Source organism: Microtus pennsylvanicus, chromosome 14 (assembly GCF_037038515.1).
Source record: "Microtus pennsylvanicus isolate mMicPen1 chromosome 14, mMicPen1.hap1, whole genome shotgun sequence".
NCBI lineage: Eukaryota > Metazoa > Chordata > Mammalia > Rodentia > Cricetidae > Microtus > Microtus pennsylvanicus.
The window spans coordinates 14,824,282-14,843,870 of record NC_134592.1 but is presented as its reverse complement, the minus strand read 5'-3'; the positions used below and the strand labels follow the sequence as shown (position 1 = coordinate 14,843,870).

The window sequence follows — 19,589 nt, the reverse complement described above, 5'->3', positions numbered from 1 at the left end:
GAGGCAGAGACCTACTTGCCTCTTCTGAAGAGTGAAAGAGATCAGGATTGAGCTGAGCTGGTCTCTTAAAAGGACCTCTGCACATGCATACAGTCGGGCAGCTGCTTGCCCTGTGCAGAGGGTTGGCACACTGTGTCAGATTCCAAAGGGGCATAGCCAAGGTGCTCCTGGATACTTACCAGAGGGGATGAGGGAGAAGGGCAAGGCCTGCTAGGGCCATGTTTGCCATGCACTGGCTGGCTAGAGTTCCTTCAAGAAAAATAAAACAGAAGAGGAAGCCATCTCCATCTGAGACAGCAAAAGTAACACTGAACTGCTGACTACTCTGTAAACATGCCTGACCCATCCTGTTTTTCTAGAAAGTACACATTTACTCTTCCTTCCAAGTGACCGTCACCAATATCCACTACGACAGCACAATCTGTTTGCTGAAGACAGAACTGGCTTGATCAGAAACGTGCAAATCTCAGCTGCTGTAAAACTTGCTTAAGTCTGGAAAAATCTCGCTTGGGGCAGGGAATGAAAGAACATCCTAAGATTATGGCAATGCCTAACCCTCTATAAGCCAGGGGGGTTTTCTGTTCTAGTCTTCATCCTTTTAAGCGCTGCACACCACTTAAGAAGTTTTTCCTTTATCTCTGAGTACTGAGAGTTTCTCACTGGGGAAGGCTGAAGTCCTCACCCTCAACAATAATGTAGAGAAACCAGGTCCCACAGTGTACAGGGTGATGCTTTCCAAAAGTATAGAAACCAGAAAAGACAGCATCCTAAAAGCCTGCCTTCCAGTTCATCTTTAACCAAAGGTTATATAGGTGTTAGGTCTCACACCCAGGACAAATGGCTCTGGTGTTCATTTAGCATTTCAAAGCAGACCTGGCAGCCAGGATCTCCCAGCATCTCTGAGTCCCTCCCTACCCATTACAGGCTATGACTGGCATACCCAACCCTCTACCATGAACTCTCAGCCCGGTGTGTGTGTGTGTGTGTGTGTGTGTGTGTGTGTCTGTGTGTGTGTGTCTGTGTGTGTGGGTGCTGCCCTTCCCCCAGAAGCACTTCTCTGTACAATACAGACATTTTCATTACCCACTCCTTTTGTACCTTTGACCTCCTGATTGGTGCACCTGGTTTCTCTCTTTCTGGATTCTCCCTCCCCCATGGTTTCTCCCCATAAGTCTGGCTCAGTCTGGTCACATTCACCCTGGACTTCTCCAGATATCCATAGCTCTGACTATGATCTCAGCCGTATCAGTAACAAGCGTACTCCTCCACCACACCTAGGAGCAGCCATGTCCTTTCGTTTCCTTTTTATGTCTTTCTCTATTCACCCACCACTTTAATATGTTGTAGTAGAAAAACACACCTGAAGCCAGGCATGGCGGTCCATATCAAACTCTTTTAGATCCTCACATCTTAAGGTTTGCATCATAAAACAACTTTTATTTGCTTTACCAGTAGGTACATGGTGCCTGACCATTGACAGCAGTCACTGTAAAGTTCCTTTAAACAAAGGAATGGTAAGAAGTTATACTGGAATCTGTTTTGGAAGTCTCTCTCTCTCTCTCTCTCTCTCTCTCTCTCTCTCTCTCTCTCTCTCTCTCTCTCTCTCTCTCTAGCTCTCGCGCGCTCTCTCTCTCTCTCCTCCCCTCCCCTCCCCTCTCTCTCTGCAAGGTGAACTGTGTCTAGACTTTGTATTGGCTCTAAGAGAGTGAGACCTGTGACCTGAATCTTACAGAGAGCTGAGAAGGCAGCTGAAGCCTTGGTCGCTGCTTTTAAGCTGGCAAAGCTATTAGTCATCAAACAATATCAGAGTCCTGAGAGGAATAAATTTTACCTGAGTTATTGACTTAAAAAAAATGACAAAGACTTACTTGCTGGCTACCTAAACAGCTACTCCAGGGTCCTCCATGGTCGTTGAGGGCAGGTGATAGGACAACATCCATCTTCCTGCTGGCAAAGGTAGGCTTGCAAGGTCCCAGAAGATCCCATAGAACCAGCCTACCTTTTGCCTTAGACAACTCGAGGCTGTCAATTTCCCAGTATCCTGTTTTCTCCACCCTCTGAAGAGAGTCTCTGCAGTAGTTGAGGTGAAAGGCAGGTTCTCTCAGTGACTAGTGCTGCCACTTTTGAGCCAGTTTTGAGTAGATTTTTCTTCTGTGCCCATCTGTCCTCTTTGGAGGAAACAGAGGAGCTGTCTGGAGCTGGCATGTCTCTCTATTATAAAAAACTTTTTGGTAAAACATTTAAATGCCATTTTCTGCAGATCTCTGAGCATTTGAGGACTGTCTGTTTATTAGCTATATCTGTGCAGACAACCCTTGCCACCAGCTATTTGTCCTAAGCACACAGGGGACTAGGTAAGGCTCATCTCTGCAATTAATCATACCAGTACTTAGCATGACAATGACCAATGGCTTGTGATTTATAAGTTGACTCTTAGCTTGTATTTCTTAACAGTCTATAACATGTTAGCAGCTTTTATAAGACTAGGACTTTATATTACATTTCTGTCAGATTTAGTCAAGAATAATGATTTTCAATTGAAGCTCTTTTAGTATCAAAATAAAAACCTTTTAATTGTAGATGATGAATTCAATAAGGAAATTAAGATAACAATTTTTTGGGGGGGTTAATAGCAGAGTAAGTTTGTACCACATTGAGACTGTCTCCTGAAAAGGCAAAGAAAAGTGACTATATCAGACTTAATAATCAAAACATTTAGAGGTAAATTTTAAGCTTGGGCAGTCAGGGCTGCAGCCAGTACACATTGAACATGGTTAACTCATACATTTAGAAATAAGCAGTGGCCATGTTCATGCATTTAAACCAGACAAAACTTTTCTTATCTCTTCTAGCGGAAGTTTTAGGTGGGGGAGGGGCTGCAGGCCATTTGTACTTTCCTGGTGGATCTGCACCTGCAGCTGCTCTGCCTGGTGTTTCCCGCTGTGGCGCTTTGGAGCAGGTGTCATTTTGTGAGACCAAAACCAGTTATGGTCCAGGAGAAGCATCTGACATCGGCAGGCACCTGGCCTTGAAGTCTCTGTCCTGGCTCCTCCTTGGCATTTGGGCCTGGGACTGCAGTACCTGTGGAGGAGGGGCGATCCTCTCCCTGACTGCCAGCAGTGCTAGCACAGACAGGAGCCTGCTGAAGCCTGGGCTCCTGAGGCAGAGAGGGGTAGGGGAGGCTGGAAAAATCTACTGTTAGATTTCTGAAATCCTGGGAGTGAGAGAATAGGATCCGAAAGGGCCTGAGGCTCAAAGGAACCTCCGGGTGTAAGGACCAATAATCCTTCAAGTCTCATTGTAGGGCTTTGTCAAAGACGGCTGAGGAATGTTTGAATCCTTGTGGCAGGCAAGTCCAGGTGAGCTGACCACTGAAGCCCTGGTCTTGGTCAGGCCATTTGAAAGCGAAAAGCAGCTGACTCTTAGCTTCAAGAGTTAGGCTGAAGAAGGAGTCCCTGAGATCTCCAGAGAGAGGGAGCTCAGGAGATTACAGCAGTTGGGAACTGTAACATGAAAGTCTTTATCCTGTTTGTTAATCTCCCTAAGATCTTGCATGGGTTGATAGTCACTGGTCCCTGGCTTCTTAACTGGCAGAAGTGGGGTGTTCTATGGAGACTGGCAAGGCACCAGGATTTCATGCTCCAGAAACCAATTGATATGTTTAGTAATGCCCAACTTGGCCTCTGGGGTCATAGGGTACTGCCTCACCCTGGCCTACTGGGTATTGGATTTTAAGGTGACTACAGCTGGGGGCTCCTGAGTCGCTGGTCCTGGTGGATTAGTTTCTGCACACACTCCTGGGATGGAGCGCTGGAGGTCAGTCATTAGAGGAGATGCCTCTAGAGTGAGAGAGTCTGTCAGGAGAGCCTGTATTCTTTCAGATCTAGGCATAAGGCATAGACTTCCGGCCATGGGGAGATCGTCACCCCCATCCCAGTGAGATGAATTTGGGCTTTTGTCTTAGGCAATAAGCCTCTTTCCAGGAGCGGGTAAGGGCATTCAGGGATGTGTAACTTTCTTTCTTCCCAATTTTACAATCTGTTTTGTGGTCCAGGGTCTCAGTGCTGTCCTTGTATCCCCTTGAACCATGTTTGTTTGTCTGATAGAGACCCCAGTGGAGTTTTTAACGCTGAATTGTGAGTACCAGTGTCCACTAGGAAATCAGCAGGTTGCCCCTCAACTTTTAGGGTTACCCAAGGCTCAAGGAGAGGCTTTAAACCCCATTTCCTTCAATCATCTAGACCTGCCAATTTTAGGACTTTTTGTCCCTTCTTCCTTTGTGGCCATTGCCCGTTGGCTAGTTGGAACAGTCTGTGCTCCCTCTGCCCATCAGGTCCCCCGCTCTTATCTGCCAGTAAGATTTTTGCCGGTCCCCGAGCTTGCTTATCCTCAGGTGTTTCTCTGCTGTTGTAAACCTTAGTGGCTATAGCAATCAATTCAGGCAGATTTTTACCATCAAGTCCTTTGAGTTGCTGAAGTTTCCTCTTAATATCTGGGGCTGCAGGAGCCTTAGACAGACTGGAGGGCAGTCTAGCAGGTGCTCGGAGACCACCTCGTTAATGAATACCTCATCATTAGTGAGTCAACCATCTCATCCTGTGATGGGGGAGTGTCATATATCAATCTGTTGATTTTATTGGTTAAGCAATAAAGAAACTGCTTGGCGCTCATGGGTTAAAACATAGGTGGGTGGAGTAAACAGAACAGAATGCTGGGAGAAAGAAGCTGAGTCAGTGAGTCGCCATGATTCTCCCACTCCAGGCAGACGCAGGTTAAGATTATTCCTGGTAAGCCAGCTCGTGGGCTATACAGACTATTAGAAATGGGCTAGTCCAGGTGCGAGAGTTAGCCGAGAAAAGGCTAGATATAATGGGCCAAGCGGTGTTTAAAGGAATACAGTTTCCGTGTAATTATTTCAGGTAAAGCTAGCCGTGAGGGCAGCCGGGTGCTGGGGACGCAGCCCACCGCCCCTATTACTACGATCCTGGAACCTGCTTACAGCATTCTCGCTGAATTCTATCTCTTTCTTCAGTGGTGAACATTGTCTGGAGCAACTGTTGGCAATCCACCCCCTAGGTTAGGGAATGTGTAAACAGGACAGTAACTGGGAGATCTATTATTGCTTGGGGTTTCTCAGTAAAGGAAGGAGTCTGAAGTTTCCAGTAATACAGATCACTAGTTGAAAGAGGAAATAAAGCAGGCGCTGGGGGGGGGGGTTGCATCCTCATCAGGAGGTCCCAAAGTGTGGAAGGGGAGAGCAAGAGATGCTGGCACCTGTGGCTTCCCTGAATGAGTGCAAGTGCCTGGGCTCAGGGACAGAGGATTGGGAAGGAGAGGATGGGAAGGAAGAGGGAAGAGGAGCTCCATGGGAGGAGCAATAAGGTCTTGAGTAGCTCTGGCTTCACACGGGCTACAGAGGCAGCAATCCTGGAAAAGAGAAAGGGCAAGGTTCAGAGGAGAATTAGGTTTGGAAGAAGCTTTTCCCATAGTGGAAATTACTTTACACACAACCACAGCAAGAAAACTGAGAACAAAAAACATGACAGCATGACATGAGACAGAACTGACAAGGCATGGCTGTGTGCTGGGTCATGAGATCCCATACCAGTTCCAAAAGGCTGCAATCTCACGACCGAATAGCCAAAGGAGGAATAAGAGCGTTCCCTATTTTCCTCCCACTCTGAGTTTAGAAGTGCATCCACTAGATCTCCTTGAGACTCCAGACTGTCCAGACACCAGGAACCAGAACCAGAAACCTATCAATTGGTAAGAACAGAATAATAAAGTTTGCCAAAAAAACAAGAGACTGGGATATCCCCTCAAAACCAGGTTTGCACTCCCCGTACAGGCCACCAAAATGTTGGGTCCGGGGGGGGGGTTGCACAAAGATGGGGACCACCAAAGTCTAATAAATCAGAAGCAAACTTTATTCCAGAATCCAGATTCCAGGAAAACTAGATGCAAACTTAAAAACAAAAGTAAAATAAACACCGTGGGGCACAGAAGCTTATCAGCTAGCTGAGACCACAGCCAGAGATGGTGTTTGTTAGGCTGTGGCAAAAAGCCACTTTCTGAACCCATCTTTTTATAGTAGGGGCACCAAGCATTAGGTCTTAACAAAGGAATGTTTATGATCTTGCCCTGACCAGCCGGTTAGTCAACAGAGACCCTAAGCGAGGAGTGGGTTCTAACTTCAATGGGTAACTAGGCAGCTACCATGAATATGTTTCAGAGGAGATTACAGGGAAAGTCACTAATTGCAAGTAAACAGATATCTTTAGCAATTAGTTAAGAAAAGGGACTGCTAGTAATATCAGAGGGTTAATAAATCAGAATAATTGGTTCTTAGGCTGGGAACTTAGAAGATAGCAGAAGCTTCTCACAGTATCTCAAGGTAATTTTGGATACAGATTGCCTTACTTTACAACCTCTATTAGCAGAGTTCATTAGTCAAACCAGTGTCTGTACTTAATCCACTGTCTCTCCTGGTATTTTCAGGCAGTGTTTACTGAAGCCCCATGCCTTCCCTCTGATGCTGCCAGTTTCCCATAACAGAGACAGCGCCTAACTCAGAGGTCCCTAGGTTAGCTCAGCTCATATCTGTTGTTGATCAAGATTAGCCAACTCAGAGGTCGCTAGGTTAGCTCAGCTCATATCTGTTGTTGATCAAGATTAGCCAGGAAACTATTCTCAGTTTGCAGAGAGAGGCCTTGAAAATAGAAGAGCCAGTTGTAAAATGGAATGACCTAAGCTGATGGAGGCTTCCCAAGTATCTGAGAAAATAGCTCACTGTGAACAATTGATCCTTGATCTACTGAGGAAGCTGCTGACAGTCTGTTATCATTCTCCTAGACTTGTAACTTTATATTTCTTTATTTCTACATTCTTATTTCTGGAGTCTACATTTTTATTTTCTTATTCTTGAACTCGTCAAGATCTATAGTGAGCTGAACTGGTCTCTTAAAGGAACCTCTGCACATGCATACAGTCGGGCAGCTGCTTGCCCTGTGCAGAGGGTTGGCACACTGTGTCAGATTCCAAAGGGGCATAGCCAAGGTGCGCCCGGATACTAACGAGAGGGAAGGAGAAGGGCAAGGCCTGCTAGAGCCATGTTTGCCATGCACTGGCTGGCTAGAGTTCCTTCAAGAAAAATAAAACAGAAGAGGAAGTCATCTCCATCTGAGACAGCAAAAGTAACACTGCAGTGCTGACTACTCTGTAAACATGCCTGACCCATCCTGTTTTTCTAGAAAGTACACATTTACTCTTCCTTCCAAGTGACTGTCACCAATATCCACTACGACAGCACAATCTGTTTGCTGAAGACAGAACTGGCTTGATCAGAAACGTGCAAATCTCAGCTGCTGTAAAACTTGCTTAAGTCTGGAAAAATCTCGCTTGGGGCAGGGAATGAAAGAACACCCTAAGATTATGGCAATGCCTAACCCTCTATAAGCCAGGGGTTTTTTCTGTTCTAGTCTTCATCCTTTTAAGCGCTGCACACCACTTAAGAAGTTTTTCCTTTATCTCTGAGTACTGAGAGTTTCTCACTGGGGAAGGCTGAAGTCCTCACCCTCAACAATAATGTAGAGAAACCAGGTCCCACAGTGTACAGGGTGATGCTTTCCAAAAGTATAGAAACCAGAAAAGACAGCATCCTAAAAGCCTGCTTTCCAGTTCATCTTTAACTAAAGGTTATATAGGTGTTACGTCTCACACCCAGGACAAATGGCTCTGGTGTTCATTTAGCATTTTAAAGCAGACCCGGCAGCCAGGATCTCCCAGCATCTCTGAGTCTCTCCCTACCCATTACAGGCTATGACTGGCATACCCAACCCTCTACCATGAACTCTCCAGTCCCAGGTGTGTGTGTGTGTGTGTGTGTGTGTGTGTGTGTGTGTGTGTGTGTGTGTCTGTGTCTGTGTCTGTGTGTGTGTGGGTGCTGCCCTTCCCCCAGAAGCACTTCTCTGTACAATACAGACATTTTCATTACCCACTCCTTTTGTACCTTTGACCTCCTGATTGGTGCACCTGGTTCCTCTCTTTCTGGATTCTCCCTCCCCCATGGTTTCTCCCCATAAGTCTGGCTCAGTCTGGTCACGTTCACCCTGGACTCCCCAGATAGCTCTGACTATGCTCTCAGCCATATCTGTAACGAGCGTTCTCCTCCACCACACCTAGGAGCAGCCATGTCTTTTCCTTTCGTTTCCTTTCCTTTCCTTTCCTTTTTATGTCTTTCTCTATTCACCCACCACTTTAATATGTTGTAGTAGAAAAACACATCTGAAGCCAGGCATGTTGGTCCATATCTTTAACCCAGCATTAGAAAAGAAAAGGCAGGTAGATTTCTGAGTTCGAAGCCAGACTATTATGGAGATAGATTTCTAGGACAGCCAGTGCTACACAGAGAAACCAGTCTCAAAAGACAAAACAACAGAACACATTTGTGTCCCATATTATAAAATATGTGTTTTACTATTACCCTGATATATGCACGCTGTTGCTGGCTACTCGTCTTATGCTAACTGCTCCCAGCACCCATGCCCCTTGAGAAGAACAAAGGTGACACCTCCAGACACCGGTGAACTTACCATTTCAAAGTCTGACCAAAACATCCATGAAGGGGCTAGAACACAAGGGATACCGAGGAGGAAAGAAGAAACACTGGACATCACAAGCCTCAGGCTGTGGTTAACCTCTGATAAGAGGGGTAAAATTGATTTCCAGTATAACTTCTTTGTGTCATCATCCTGACCCCCACACACTCCTTCCCACCTCCCCATCGCTGTAAAGCTATGGGGCTGCTGTGGGCTGGAGATATGTAAAGATTAAGATGGGCAGGGAAGCAGGTGGTTGAGAGAGAGAGAGAGAGAGAGAGAGAGAGAGAGAGAGAGAGAGAGAGAGAGTGTGTGTGTGTTTTAAACATCAGTCAGGATTGAAACAGATCAAAGTAAAGCCATCTACTCAGAAGTAGGCAGATGGGTGGAGCAGGAGGCTATTTCTCCTATTCCTTTCAAACCCCACCAGGGAGCTGACTCATTGTAAGGGGCAGGCCTTGTCTCTATTGGTTCAGTAGCAAGGGTCTGTCCTTCTCTCCTCAGATTTAAGTCACTTCCTAAGCTGACCAGTTACCCAGACATCTCACCATGTTGGGTTAGTAGACCTCAGCACTGGCGTGGGCTGGGAACTGGGCTCCCTGACCCAAACCTGAAAAGAACTCAAGTAACTCTTTCTAACCTTCTCTACCCACCCCATCTCTCCCTAGGAACATTCGTAGGTGCTGCAGTAGGAGCAGGTATGTTTTTTGTGCCTGTTGTGGGGCTGTGGGGGCTAGGTGGTTTGCGGTGGACTCTAAGCCAGTTCCTGCCTTCTGCTGGATTCTGGAGCTGCCTGGGGAAGAGCCAGGGCCAGAGCTGTGCTCACTCACTCTGGGGATGAGCTTCACGTTTCCTGACTAGTTTCTTCTCCAGGATTTATATATAATGAACAGCAAGGAGAGAAGGATGTTGAGCAGGGGGAGGGGCGGTTAGTTAAAATGCAGTAGTTGATCAACCCTGCATAGAAGTGAGGCTCAGTGCTGAATTCCACAAGTTCAGACAACTTGGTGAGACCCTGGCTCTGTCAGATCCTCCACTGACCTCTTGGCCTCCACCTGGCTCCCTGCCCTATCCTTCTTTACCTTTGGACCCTTTCCCTGCTGTTCGTAAAAGACAGACCCACCCAAACTGTCCAGGAATTCTTGAGTGGGTCTTTTCCCTGAGCCCACACCAACTCCTCTCCCTACAGCTGTGGGTGTGGGAGCTGCACCCATGGTCCTGACTGTCATGGGCTTCACGGGGACAGGGATAGCAGCAGCATCCATAGCAGCCAAGATGATGTCAGCAGCAGCCATCGCCAATGGGGGTGGAGTTGCAGCCGGAAGCATGGTGGCAGCAATGCAGTCAGCAGGTAAGTGTCCCTCCAGGCAAGATGACTGGAGAGTCAGCCAAGGAGGGCATCTCCCTGCCTCTCCCTCTTTGCCCACCTTTAATATCACCTGTGTCTTATACTTCTGTCCCTGTTATCTGCTTCATTATGAGTTGGCTGGGGTGGGTGCAGAGTAAGGGATGCCGGATGGCACAGCAGGAAGGAACCCTGGTCCAAGATTCATGCTCCCTGGGCTCTGAATCTTCCCTCACTGGGTGTCCTTCTCCAGTGTGTTCCCCTCTGTACTGTAATGTTGAGAGGACATTCCTCTCAGGAGAGCTCTTTTTCCTGTATCCTAGTTTACCCAAATCTGTCTTCTCCTTCTGGTCTACTTTGAATATCTCTGTCTAACGCAGAGCCCAAGGTTCATACAAAAAGACGGTAGGTCATTTCCAAGCCTAAGGCCACTGACTGTAACTGCACTGTCTCCTTCCTAGGTGTCCTTGGACTCTCCACATCAACCAACATGATCCTGGGTACTGTTGGGGCAGCTGCTGCCGCTATCTTGATATGAATTTAGGAGATAACACCTCTACCAGTAGACCCCAAAGACTATGCGGAGTATCTAGGAGACAGTGTACTCCAAGATGATCTTCAAAATCTTTCACTGACATCAGAGAAAAAAAATGAAAAATAAAGGCCTTTTGCTGGTGTCCCTATCTTTGCTTGTGGTGGCTCTTTGAAGGGGTTTTATGACTGAGAGTTTCAGTTCTACAGGTTTCCACAGCCACATTCAGGCTGGATATCAAATGGATGTTGGCCAGCACACAGCCAAAAGAGAGAAGGCTTCATGTGGCCCCTGCCTTAGTTATGATGGTCTGTGTATCATGGGGGCTGCTTTGGGTCTTTATGGACCTCCCTGTGGTGCTTATTAAAAGTTGGGCTAATAGAGGCTCCCGTTCTGGGGCAAAGGTGAGAGGTAGTCAAGAACATTGACCTGAAAGCTGTTGGTCCTTTGCCATCAAAGGTTCTGGATATGCAGGACGATGAGCAGAATAGACCAAACCCACTGTACTGCTGAAAGACTGACAGAGAACTAACAGGGATGCACTGGGCTGAGCTAATGCATGGAGACCTCAGGAAGGAGACAGAATCAGAAATGCTCACCTCCATACAATGTCCATAAAGTTGAAAAGGAGGTCGAAATTCCAGCTTTATTTCCTGGGACACTGACCACACCCTGACCCAAGGTCGGTAGTCATCACCCACGTGATGCATAATGCAGTGCTGGAAAAGGTTCACACTGATGTCCTGAGGCAGAAAGATTCTGCCCTTTGTCAAACCATTGGGACACAGTATACCGTTCACAGTAATGATAGTCACAAACTTGGCATACTGAGAGTCAAGGTCTTGATCTTTGGTGAAGTTCTGGAAGACTTCCTGGAGGAGGGACAAATAGATGCCCCAAGGAGAGGCATGCAGAAGTCTCTCAGGAGGAGCTAACAGAGAGACATAAGGTTGTGTGAGGACATCAGTTAGGTCAGGTCTGATGGGTTGCATGCATCAATCACTTTCAGGCAATCAAGGAGAGCTCTGTGGGGTCTTTGTCTATCAGCAGGAGGGCTGGGATGGTGGCAGAAGTTATCCACAAACAGGTGTGGGGCTGGTCCAGGAGAAGTGGTTGATAATACATCATTCAGGCTTTCGATACCCAACTCTCTGGAGTGGCCCCTCTAGAGGACCTCCACAAGGCAGATGGGGTTAGGAATCATTTCTGGTCCAAAGATAGTTTCTCGGCTTCCTTATTAGCATAGCAGTAGTGGCCAACGGAAACAGGATCAAATCTGTTGCACAGATAGGCCACTGGCCTCTTCTGGAGTTCCAATACCTGAGCTAGGAGGTCCACCACCTTTGAAATCACTTGCATAGGGCAGGATGCCCTCGTTGCCCCTTCCTTCTTGGTGTCTCTGATTTCCCATCTGGGATCTCTCTTATAGGCCTTTGTAAGCATTGCTAATACTGCTGAGGTCAATCTTTGGTTTTGTATTTTCTCCTACACAGTAAAAGGTTATTATTAACCTTTGCATTTTGGTTTATCATTTTCTCGAACCAAAAAAAGGTTATTGTTAACCTTTTCATCAATCTCCAGTAATTAGCGCCCCTTTGTATCTAACTTCAGAAATTCCTCTCTATTCACTTGGGCTGACTACCCGGCAAAACCAATACTATAGCTGGCTTCATTTCTGGTCTTTCTGTGTCTATCGGAGTGGACATCAGGCGAGGGTCATAGAAGGGAACCCTGTGTGTGATTCCTGGGATTCTTGTGTTAAGTCTCTCACCTAGACACACTAGTAATTCTTCTAGAAACATCTTTCAATCCTCAGAAAAAGGACCTGAGGAAAACTGCTCAGAGCCTGCTCTCCTTGGACAATGCTGGAGTCCCAGTCAGGTCAGGGAGAAGAGAAAACTCACTCTAGGAGGGCTTCACTGTCTGGCAGTGATCCTCGGCCAGGACCCAGGGTTGTTTTTCTGCTCTCATGCCTGAGTCTGTCCCAAGTAGAAAACTCTACAATTCTCTAGACAAATTGTAATCAGTGAAGCATTTTCTGCATGCCAAGCATGGACAAGGTCTGTGTTGGAAACACAAAGAGGAAGACAGTTCCCTCCAGTGAGGCTGAGAGGGCAGGCAGAGGGTTCAGGTTTCTGTGGTGACTGAGCTGAGAACAAAGGTTTGAGTGCAGGTCATCAGTATCAATCACTGGATACCTAGTGCCAGGGCAGTAGGAATACAAACCAGGCTCTGGCGATGAGACCAGTGGCTCAAAGCAGGATGCCATGCTAAATTCCTCATAGGGATCAAACCAACCCACACCTGCCTGGTCGATTTAGGTCAATTCCCCCTGCAAGGAGGAGCCACTGAGGAGGTGACCTGCTCAGAGTTCTCAGGGCAAAGGATAACTTCTGTTTGTGCGCTGGGATTATTCTACCTGAGCACTCATCTACTCCTGTGTCTCTGTGAGAGATGGTGGGAAAAAGACGTGAGCCTAACCCACCCAAGCCCAGGGAACAGAGGCGACCGTCCCTGCTCAACATTCACCACACAAACAACACACATGACGATAAGGAAAAGGCTGGCAACAACTTGGTTTTATTTCTTATTTCCAGTTAGGCATCTGACACTGGCAGATCGTCTCCTGGGGTTGACTGATCATTCTCTAGGTTGACCAAGCAGGGAGGTGTCACGTCTACTCCCCCGTCCTCTAAACAGAGAACTCGATCTCACACAGATGCCATTACACTACACAGAAGAGGAGATCCTGCAGATCATTCCCCGAGGTTAACTGATCACTCTCTGTGTGGGAGAAGCTTGGGGGTGTCTCCTCTGCTTCCCTGTCTGCTTCTGTGAGGAGCGAAAGGATAGAACTCTCAGAGATACCATTATGCTGACACAATGGTAGGTCCTGTAGATGCCAGGAGGGCAGATTGTCCCCTAAGGTTAACTGACCATCCTCTAGGTTGGACAAGCTGTGACCTGTCCCCTCTCCTTTCATGTCCTCTTCTCCGAGGAGAGAAGGGCGGGAACTCTGAGAGATGCCCATCACACTGGCCACCACGGCAGATCCTGCAGAGCCTAAGAGGACTTTAGATGACAGGGAGAGTCCTGCAGCTCCTGGGGAAGAAACAAATGATGAAAATCATGAGATGGGATCAAACCGGGTCTCCGAGGGTCATCATAGCCAGCATCATTCAGATGGCCTAAGGCACAAACTCTCCACAGCATGGCTACTTCTAAAGTCCCTTGGATCTGTATCCATCACAATTACTTTTACAAGTAAGAAAAGGAATTCCATAACCAACTCTAGGGATTCCCTGTCTGTTAGGGAAGAAGGCTGGACCCAAGTTGGATCTTTGTACCCCAGCTAATCCTTTCCTCCCTCCTCCACCTCTTTTGCTAAAACCCTGAAAGAAGATAAAGCAGGATCTGAGAAGCCGGACTGTGTCTTTCCCTCCCTCTAGTTCACCTGCCATGACACTTACCCACGGACTGCAGAGTGGCCACCAGGCTACCAGCCGCGACTCCACCCCCATTAGCAATAGCTGACAAGGACATCATCTTAGCTGCTAGAGAGGAGGCAGCAATTCCTGTCCCAGTGAAGCCCACAGCACCCAGCACGGGAGGCACAGCAGCTACTGTCATGGCTGTGGGAAGAGGCTGGTGTCAGGTGTATTTGGGGAAAGGGACCCACACACACTGGGTCTGAATGGGAAAGGATTGCTGGGGTCTGGAGAAAGAGAGAATGAGCAGAGCAGACTGGGCCAGGTCTTTTCCTCTTCCTCTGAGGCCTTCCTGGCAGAAGTAGTTCTAGAGGCAGGCTCTGAACCAGAGAACCAGGACTCAGGAATCAGGGAGCATAGGCAAAGAGTGGATGTTTGTCACAGCAGATAGAGTCCTGGGCTGGCTCTGATGGGTAGCAAGATTTTTACCAGGTAAGTTGCTGTTGAGGCCTCAGTGTCTGTCCTGATCTAATACTTGGGTAAGAAATTGGCCCATTGTATGTGTTTGCAGAGGATCACATCTTGCCCAGGAGACAGGAGATGCATGCAACACAACCATTGAGGCTCGAGGAGGTGTCAAGAGCCCTGCTGTGTCTCCAGTGAGCAAGTCAGGAGCCACCAAGCTGATGGGCCTGCATAACATTGTCTAGTACGTTCCAACTCTCCTCAACTCAGACATACAGCACCCTAGACATCTCTAAGTTAGCTTGACAAGCTCATCTTTGAAAAGGAAAAGTAGGAGCTCGAAGGAGTTTAAATCCATTCACCAGGCATCAAGGTGACTATTAAACAAGGAGGTGGGTACCTGCTAGAGATGCGGCCCTTGACTACAGTATACTCCACCCTTGTGTCAGGTCCTTCTTTCTAGCCATTTCCTTCCTCCCATCTACAGCCTTGCCCAGCACCTGCAGGGAAGTCTCCTGGGGCAACACGGGTTGCTTCCTGGCTCCCTGTTTACTGGGAGGGTGGGAGTGGACTTGCACCCCTTTCCTGAAGATACTTACCTCCCCCAAGCACAGCAACAGCAGCCTTGGCTAGAAAGGAAAAGAGAATCCTGTGAGAGGATACGCACTGTCTCCACACCATCCTGCTTACAGAAAGGACCGAGCCCTGTCTGTCCCTCCCTGAGAGAGAGAGGAACCACATGCATTTGTCTGCCCTGAGGAGGCACAGGCAGCTTGGCTCTGGAGAAACTCAGATATCTCAGATGGATTTTGCTCTGTTCTTTTATTACTTGCCTGCTTGCTGTTTGCCTGTTGTGGGGAAGGAAGTCTGATGTGGTTACCTTTTCTTTTCTCTGTTAACCCCAAAGCAGGTTAGGTTCAAACAAAACAAAAACAAAACCAGCTGGGGATACAGGCTGATAAGGAAATGACTATCCTGGCTCCATGTAAAAAGAGAAAAAGAACACTATTCCTATGGGCATCGCTAGAAACCATGTGGTAGCCTCTCTCAGTGAGCACAGAGTACTCGGCCTGTTATTGGCAGTCCTGGCTTGACTGATGGAGGGCTTAGCCGCCATCACGGTCAGGAGCACAACAGCAGGCAGGCAGTCACAAGAGGTTTTCGAAACCTCAAAATCTAAACCCAGTGACGCACTCCCTCCATCAAGGCTGCACCTCCTAAATGTTCCCAAAATCTTCCACCAACTAGTGAGGAAACAGGATATTATGTGAGTCTTTGGGTTCTGTTCTCATCCAAACACAATAGCTATCCTGGTGGGTTCTTCCCTTTACACAGTGCTGCTGGTTGATAGGAAGCAGTTTCAGTGTTTGCCAGTGTGGATTATCAGACACTCTCCTTGGCCCTATGGGAAGCAGAAAATCCCCAGGGTATAGAAAGAGGTACTTCATGGTAAGGTCTAACTGGATCTAACTGGATCGAGGCAGCACATCTGTGACGTAAACTTGTGAACTGAATTTTTTTTTTAAGTGACAGGGTCTCTCTGTGTAGCGTTGGCTGTCCTGGAACTCACTGTCTAGACCAGGCTGGTCTTGAACTCAGAGATCTGCCTGCCTCTCATTTTCAAGTGATGGGATTACAGGCATGCACTACCACCACCTGGCTGAAGGCTACTTAAGAGACTTGTTTGGATAAACTGAGGTACCAAGTTCATTGTTCACTTTTCCAGGTAGCCCTCCCAGACCCCCTTTGAACAGAATTCATTAATCTAAATATTGAGCTACCATATTAAGCTTTATTTGGGTACATATGAGCTCAGCGCCCAACAGTATGGGCCTCCAGGCAGCATGCAGGATCCTGCTCCCCAGCAGACACAGGGGCCAGCATAGAAAACTCTGAAGCTGTAGTGCCAGGAGGTCAAAGGTAATCCAGAGAGCTTAGGTAGCTCTCTAGTGGCCTATGGGTTAAACTGGGGGAATGGAAGCCAGGTTTGTACAAAGCAGTACTGAGTTGCCCTCTCTGGAGGGCATGTGGACCCAGGGGATCATGAGCATGGTTGGAAATCATTTGCTGTTCACTGGTACTGGCAAGCAGGGGAGGTTGTTCCCAGGCTGCCCTGGCCATGAACATGAAGGCCTTTGCTCCAAAAGAAGTGCTACCTGTCGCAATCCTACCATGATTAGAGAATCTACATGTGGCTCTACTGAAGGCCACAGAACTAGCCAAGTTTTTTGGAGATATTTAGAACTTCAGTCTTGGGCCTCTTTCCACTGTCACCCACACAATTCTGAATTTCCTTTTTATTTACTGGCCCTTGCAGAAGGAGAAGCCCTACAATTCCTCCTGCCCAGGGCCTTCAACAATGGTCCCTCTGGTCAATGAGGAATAATAATGACAGGCATGGTGGCTGTGCGAGCAGTTTCAGTATTTAGACAACGGACAGGAAAACTGTCACAGGCTTAAGGGCAATTAATTGTACTGTGTTACATGCACAGTGACTCCTAAGCTAGCCTGGGCTATAGAGTCAGCCTCCTCTCCAGAAAGAGAGGGCAACAATGTTATCTTCCTCTGAGGCTATTAGAACACTTTAAGGAATTTATCAATGTAATAGGCTAAAATTTGAGGCATGAATGCATGCAATGATATCCTACTGATCCTATATTATCTACTTCTCTGGATTCCCTAACCATCTGCATTTTTGACAAGCAGAAAGGAGAGCAAACTGTTGCCTTGTTGAGTCTTGAGCTTTGCCCATGACCCTGGCATGGGAGCTGTATTAAAATTAGTCTGGACTCCAAATCCCAGCATGCTAGTTCTTGAGGGGTCAGGACCACTCCCACAGGGTATTTAAGTGGGCTCCCAGAGGAGAAACACGTGGTTTCGGGTTTGCATGGGCTCCCTGCTTTCTTGTCCGGCCATGAGCTCCGTCTCTCAAGAGCATCGTACTTAATGAATAATGTACATTTTAATTTGGTTTGATCTGACCTTATTGGATTTCTTTGCGCTGGCAGAGCCGCCCCTCTTCATATTTTTTTTTCTTAACAGTTCTCCATGCCGATTTGGGGCTCAAGGAGGACTATCTGATATGCAGGGCCACTTACCTCCAGTGGGACAAACAGCCAAGACATAGGCAGGGCCCCCTGACAGGATGCTTCCAGCCTTCAGTGCCCCGAATGCAGATGCAAGCACAGGTGCTCCAGAGCCCAGGGCAGTCTGGGCTAACAGGGTGAGCCCTGGAGGAAAATGTTACAGTTTGGGAAGTGTCAGAAGCACATCCTCCATGAATTGCCCGCTGTGTGGTCTAGAGAAATCCTTAAGTGCATCTGCCCTGGGGATACAAAGGAAAAGAACACTACCTACACAAAAGACTGTGTGTGCTTTCAGAAGTCCATGTCTCTAGGTTCTTCTAGGGACACAGGTGGAGAGCCATGCAAATGATAAAATCTGTCTGCAGAAACACACACACACACACACACACACACACACACACACACACACACACAAACATGTTGACACCAAAACCCTGAAAATTTGGGGGTGAAAGAGAAGATATCTGGGAGGAAAATAAATAAATAAAAGTGAAGAGGAGGCCACACAAACTGGAAGAAGGACTGAAGTATAGAACTTTGTAGAGATCGACACCCTAGTTGTAGATTCAGAAGGTCAAAAGTTCGGAAAAGAAAAAAATGTGAATTCTCCCGGTAAATCAAAGAGACGTGAGAACAGAATATAGAACCCAGATCCAGACCCCAGGAACCAAGGTCTCTGAGTAGGACCTAGTAAAGCATGTAGGTCTGTGCTGTTAGGGAATCAAAGCCCAGGACAATGCTAGGGTCTGATCTCCTTCAGGGCTTTCTCACAGATAAGGCCATGTGTGTGAGAGTGGGCAGCCAAGGGCAGGATGCTGTACTCTGCATCACTATCTCCTCACCCCCCACTCTCGAGCCTCCTTTGTCACTTACCCTGGGAGCCAGCTAGAATGGTACCCGAGACTGCACCTCCAACTTTGGCCATAGCTGTTGAAGCTGTTATCTTGCAGACCAGGGAAGCCACTAGCGTGCCTGTTCCAGACAATGCCATGGGGTCCAGTAGAAGTTCCAAACACAACCCGAATCTGTTAACGAAATTGGAGTTTTGCTGAGGAGACTGGGGACCCAGTGGTGGATTCCCACCAGCCAACCTGGAAATCCCGGAGACTCCAGGGTGGATAGAGCACCTGGTCAGAGTTGGTGGTAACAGTGCAAGGTCCTGCATCTGTTTAATAGAGGGGGCCCAGGAACCTTTTCAGCCACTGCAAGTGATTTGCTCAGGGCAAAAGGCTCCATGGCAAAGACATGCACGTCCAGCTGCTGACAAATGCCAGCTCCTCGCCATGTTGCTCTAACACTTGGAGCTCATCTCACCTCCTCTGCAGCCTCCCGGGGCAGCTGAAGCCTTGGGTCCCTTTCTTCTAGGTAGGCACTCTTGATTGTGCTTCATGAGAACAAAAGATGGGTCAGAGAGTGAGGGTACACTGGCCTCCTCTCAACCTTGAAGGGACTTAGCCACCAAGACTATAGGCTCCAGGAAGGAGCCATCTGTCTCCTGTCCTTACCCAGTATAAATCTCTGAGTATCCTGAAATGACCCTTACCACCACCAACCACGACCCCGCCCTTGCATCTATCCACCCCTCCACCCCCAGATCTTGAATGTGTTTCTGTTAAATTCAGTTCTTTTCCGAGTGGAAAATCCACCCTTGCTTGAGGACATACCTAGAGATGCACAGCTATCGATTAAATAAGTTTCCTTTTTCTCTATTCTTTCCAGTCTTGGAAAAAAAAATCCACTCTTGTTGAAGACGTACCCAGTGGTCCAAGGCTGCTGATGAGACAGGTTTCGTTTTCCCCTAGTCCTGAAACAAAATCCAGTCTTGTTGAAGACACACCCAATGATTCAGGCAGCCAATGACATAGGTTTCGTTTTCCCTGTTCTCCAGGCCTGAAAAAAAATTCCACTCTGATTGATGACTCACCCAGTGATCCAAAGCAGCCAGTGAGTTGGTTGTTTTCCCTGTTCTCTCCAGGTCCTTCTGGGTTGGAAAGAATATGCTATTATTCTATAACTGAGGCCTTCTGAGTGTTACTGTGTTTACAATGTATTGTAACATATCACTTCTTTGCTAGGGCTGTTTTTACCCCAACCCATGCCAGTGTTCTGTAGGAACTGGAAGTAATAAAATTGATG

The 19,589-nt window shown here is 47.5% G+C and overlaps 2 protein-coding genes across 5 annotated transcripts; one reads left to right on the top strand and one right to left on the bottom strand.

Annotated features, from left to right (window-relative positions):
• Window positions 1-9,081: 9,081 nt before the first annotated feature.
• Window positions 9,082-10,621, top strand: LOC142834868 (interferon alpha-inducible protein 27-like protein 2A). The gene is made up of 4 exons (XM_075947780.1): window positions 9,082-9,153; window positions 9,266-9,295; window positions 9,787-9,948; window positions 10,404-10,621. Exons 1-4 carry the CDS (start codon window positions 9,147-9,149, stop codon window positions 10,478-10,480), a joined length of 276 nt encoding a protein of 91 aa, XP_075803895.1. The 5' UTR covers window positions 9,082-9,146; the 3' UTR covers window positions 10,481-10,621.
• Window positions 10,622-13,026: 2,405 nt separating this feature from the next.
• LOC142834948 (uncharacterized) lies at window positions 13,027-19,242 on the bottom strand. Of its 4 annotated transcripts, none has more exons than XM_075947986.1 (7): window positions 19,118-19,240; window positions 18,768-18,837; window positions 18,327-18,478; window positions 17,466-17,597; window positions 14,967-14,996; window positions 13,945-14,106; window positions 13,027-13,576 (listed from the first exon to the last, which is right to left on the bottom strand). In XM_075947986.1, exons 3-7 carry the CDS (start codon window positions 18,442-18,444, stop codon window positions 13,200-13,202), a joined length of 819 nt encoding a protein of 272 aa, XP_075804101.1. In that variant the 5' UTR covers window positions 18,445-18,478; window positions 18,768-18,837; window positions 19,118-19,240; the 3' UTR covers window positions 13,027-13,199. The 4 variants fall into 4 exon arrangements, with proteins under 4 accessions (XP_075804101.1, XP_075804102.1, XP_075804100.1 ...); XM_075947987.1 differs by lacking the exons at window positions 18,768-18,837; window positions 19,118-19,240 and adding an exon at window positions 18,581-18,724 and having other exon boundaries at window positions 13,027-13,306; window positions 13,412-13,576; XM_075947985.1 differs by lacking the exon at window positions 18,768-18,837 and having other exon boundaries at window positions 19,118-19,242.
• Window positions 19,243-19,589: the final 347 nt, after the last annotated feature.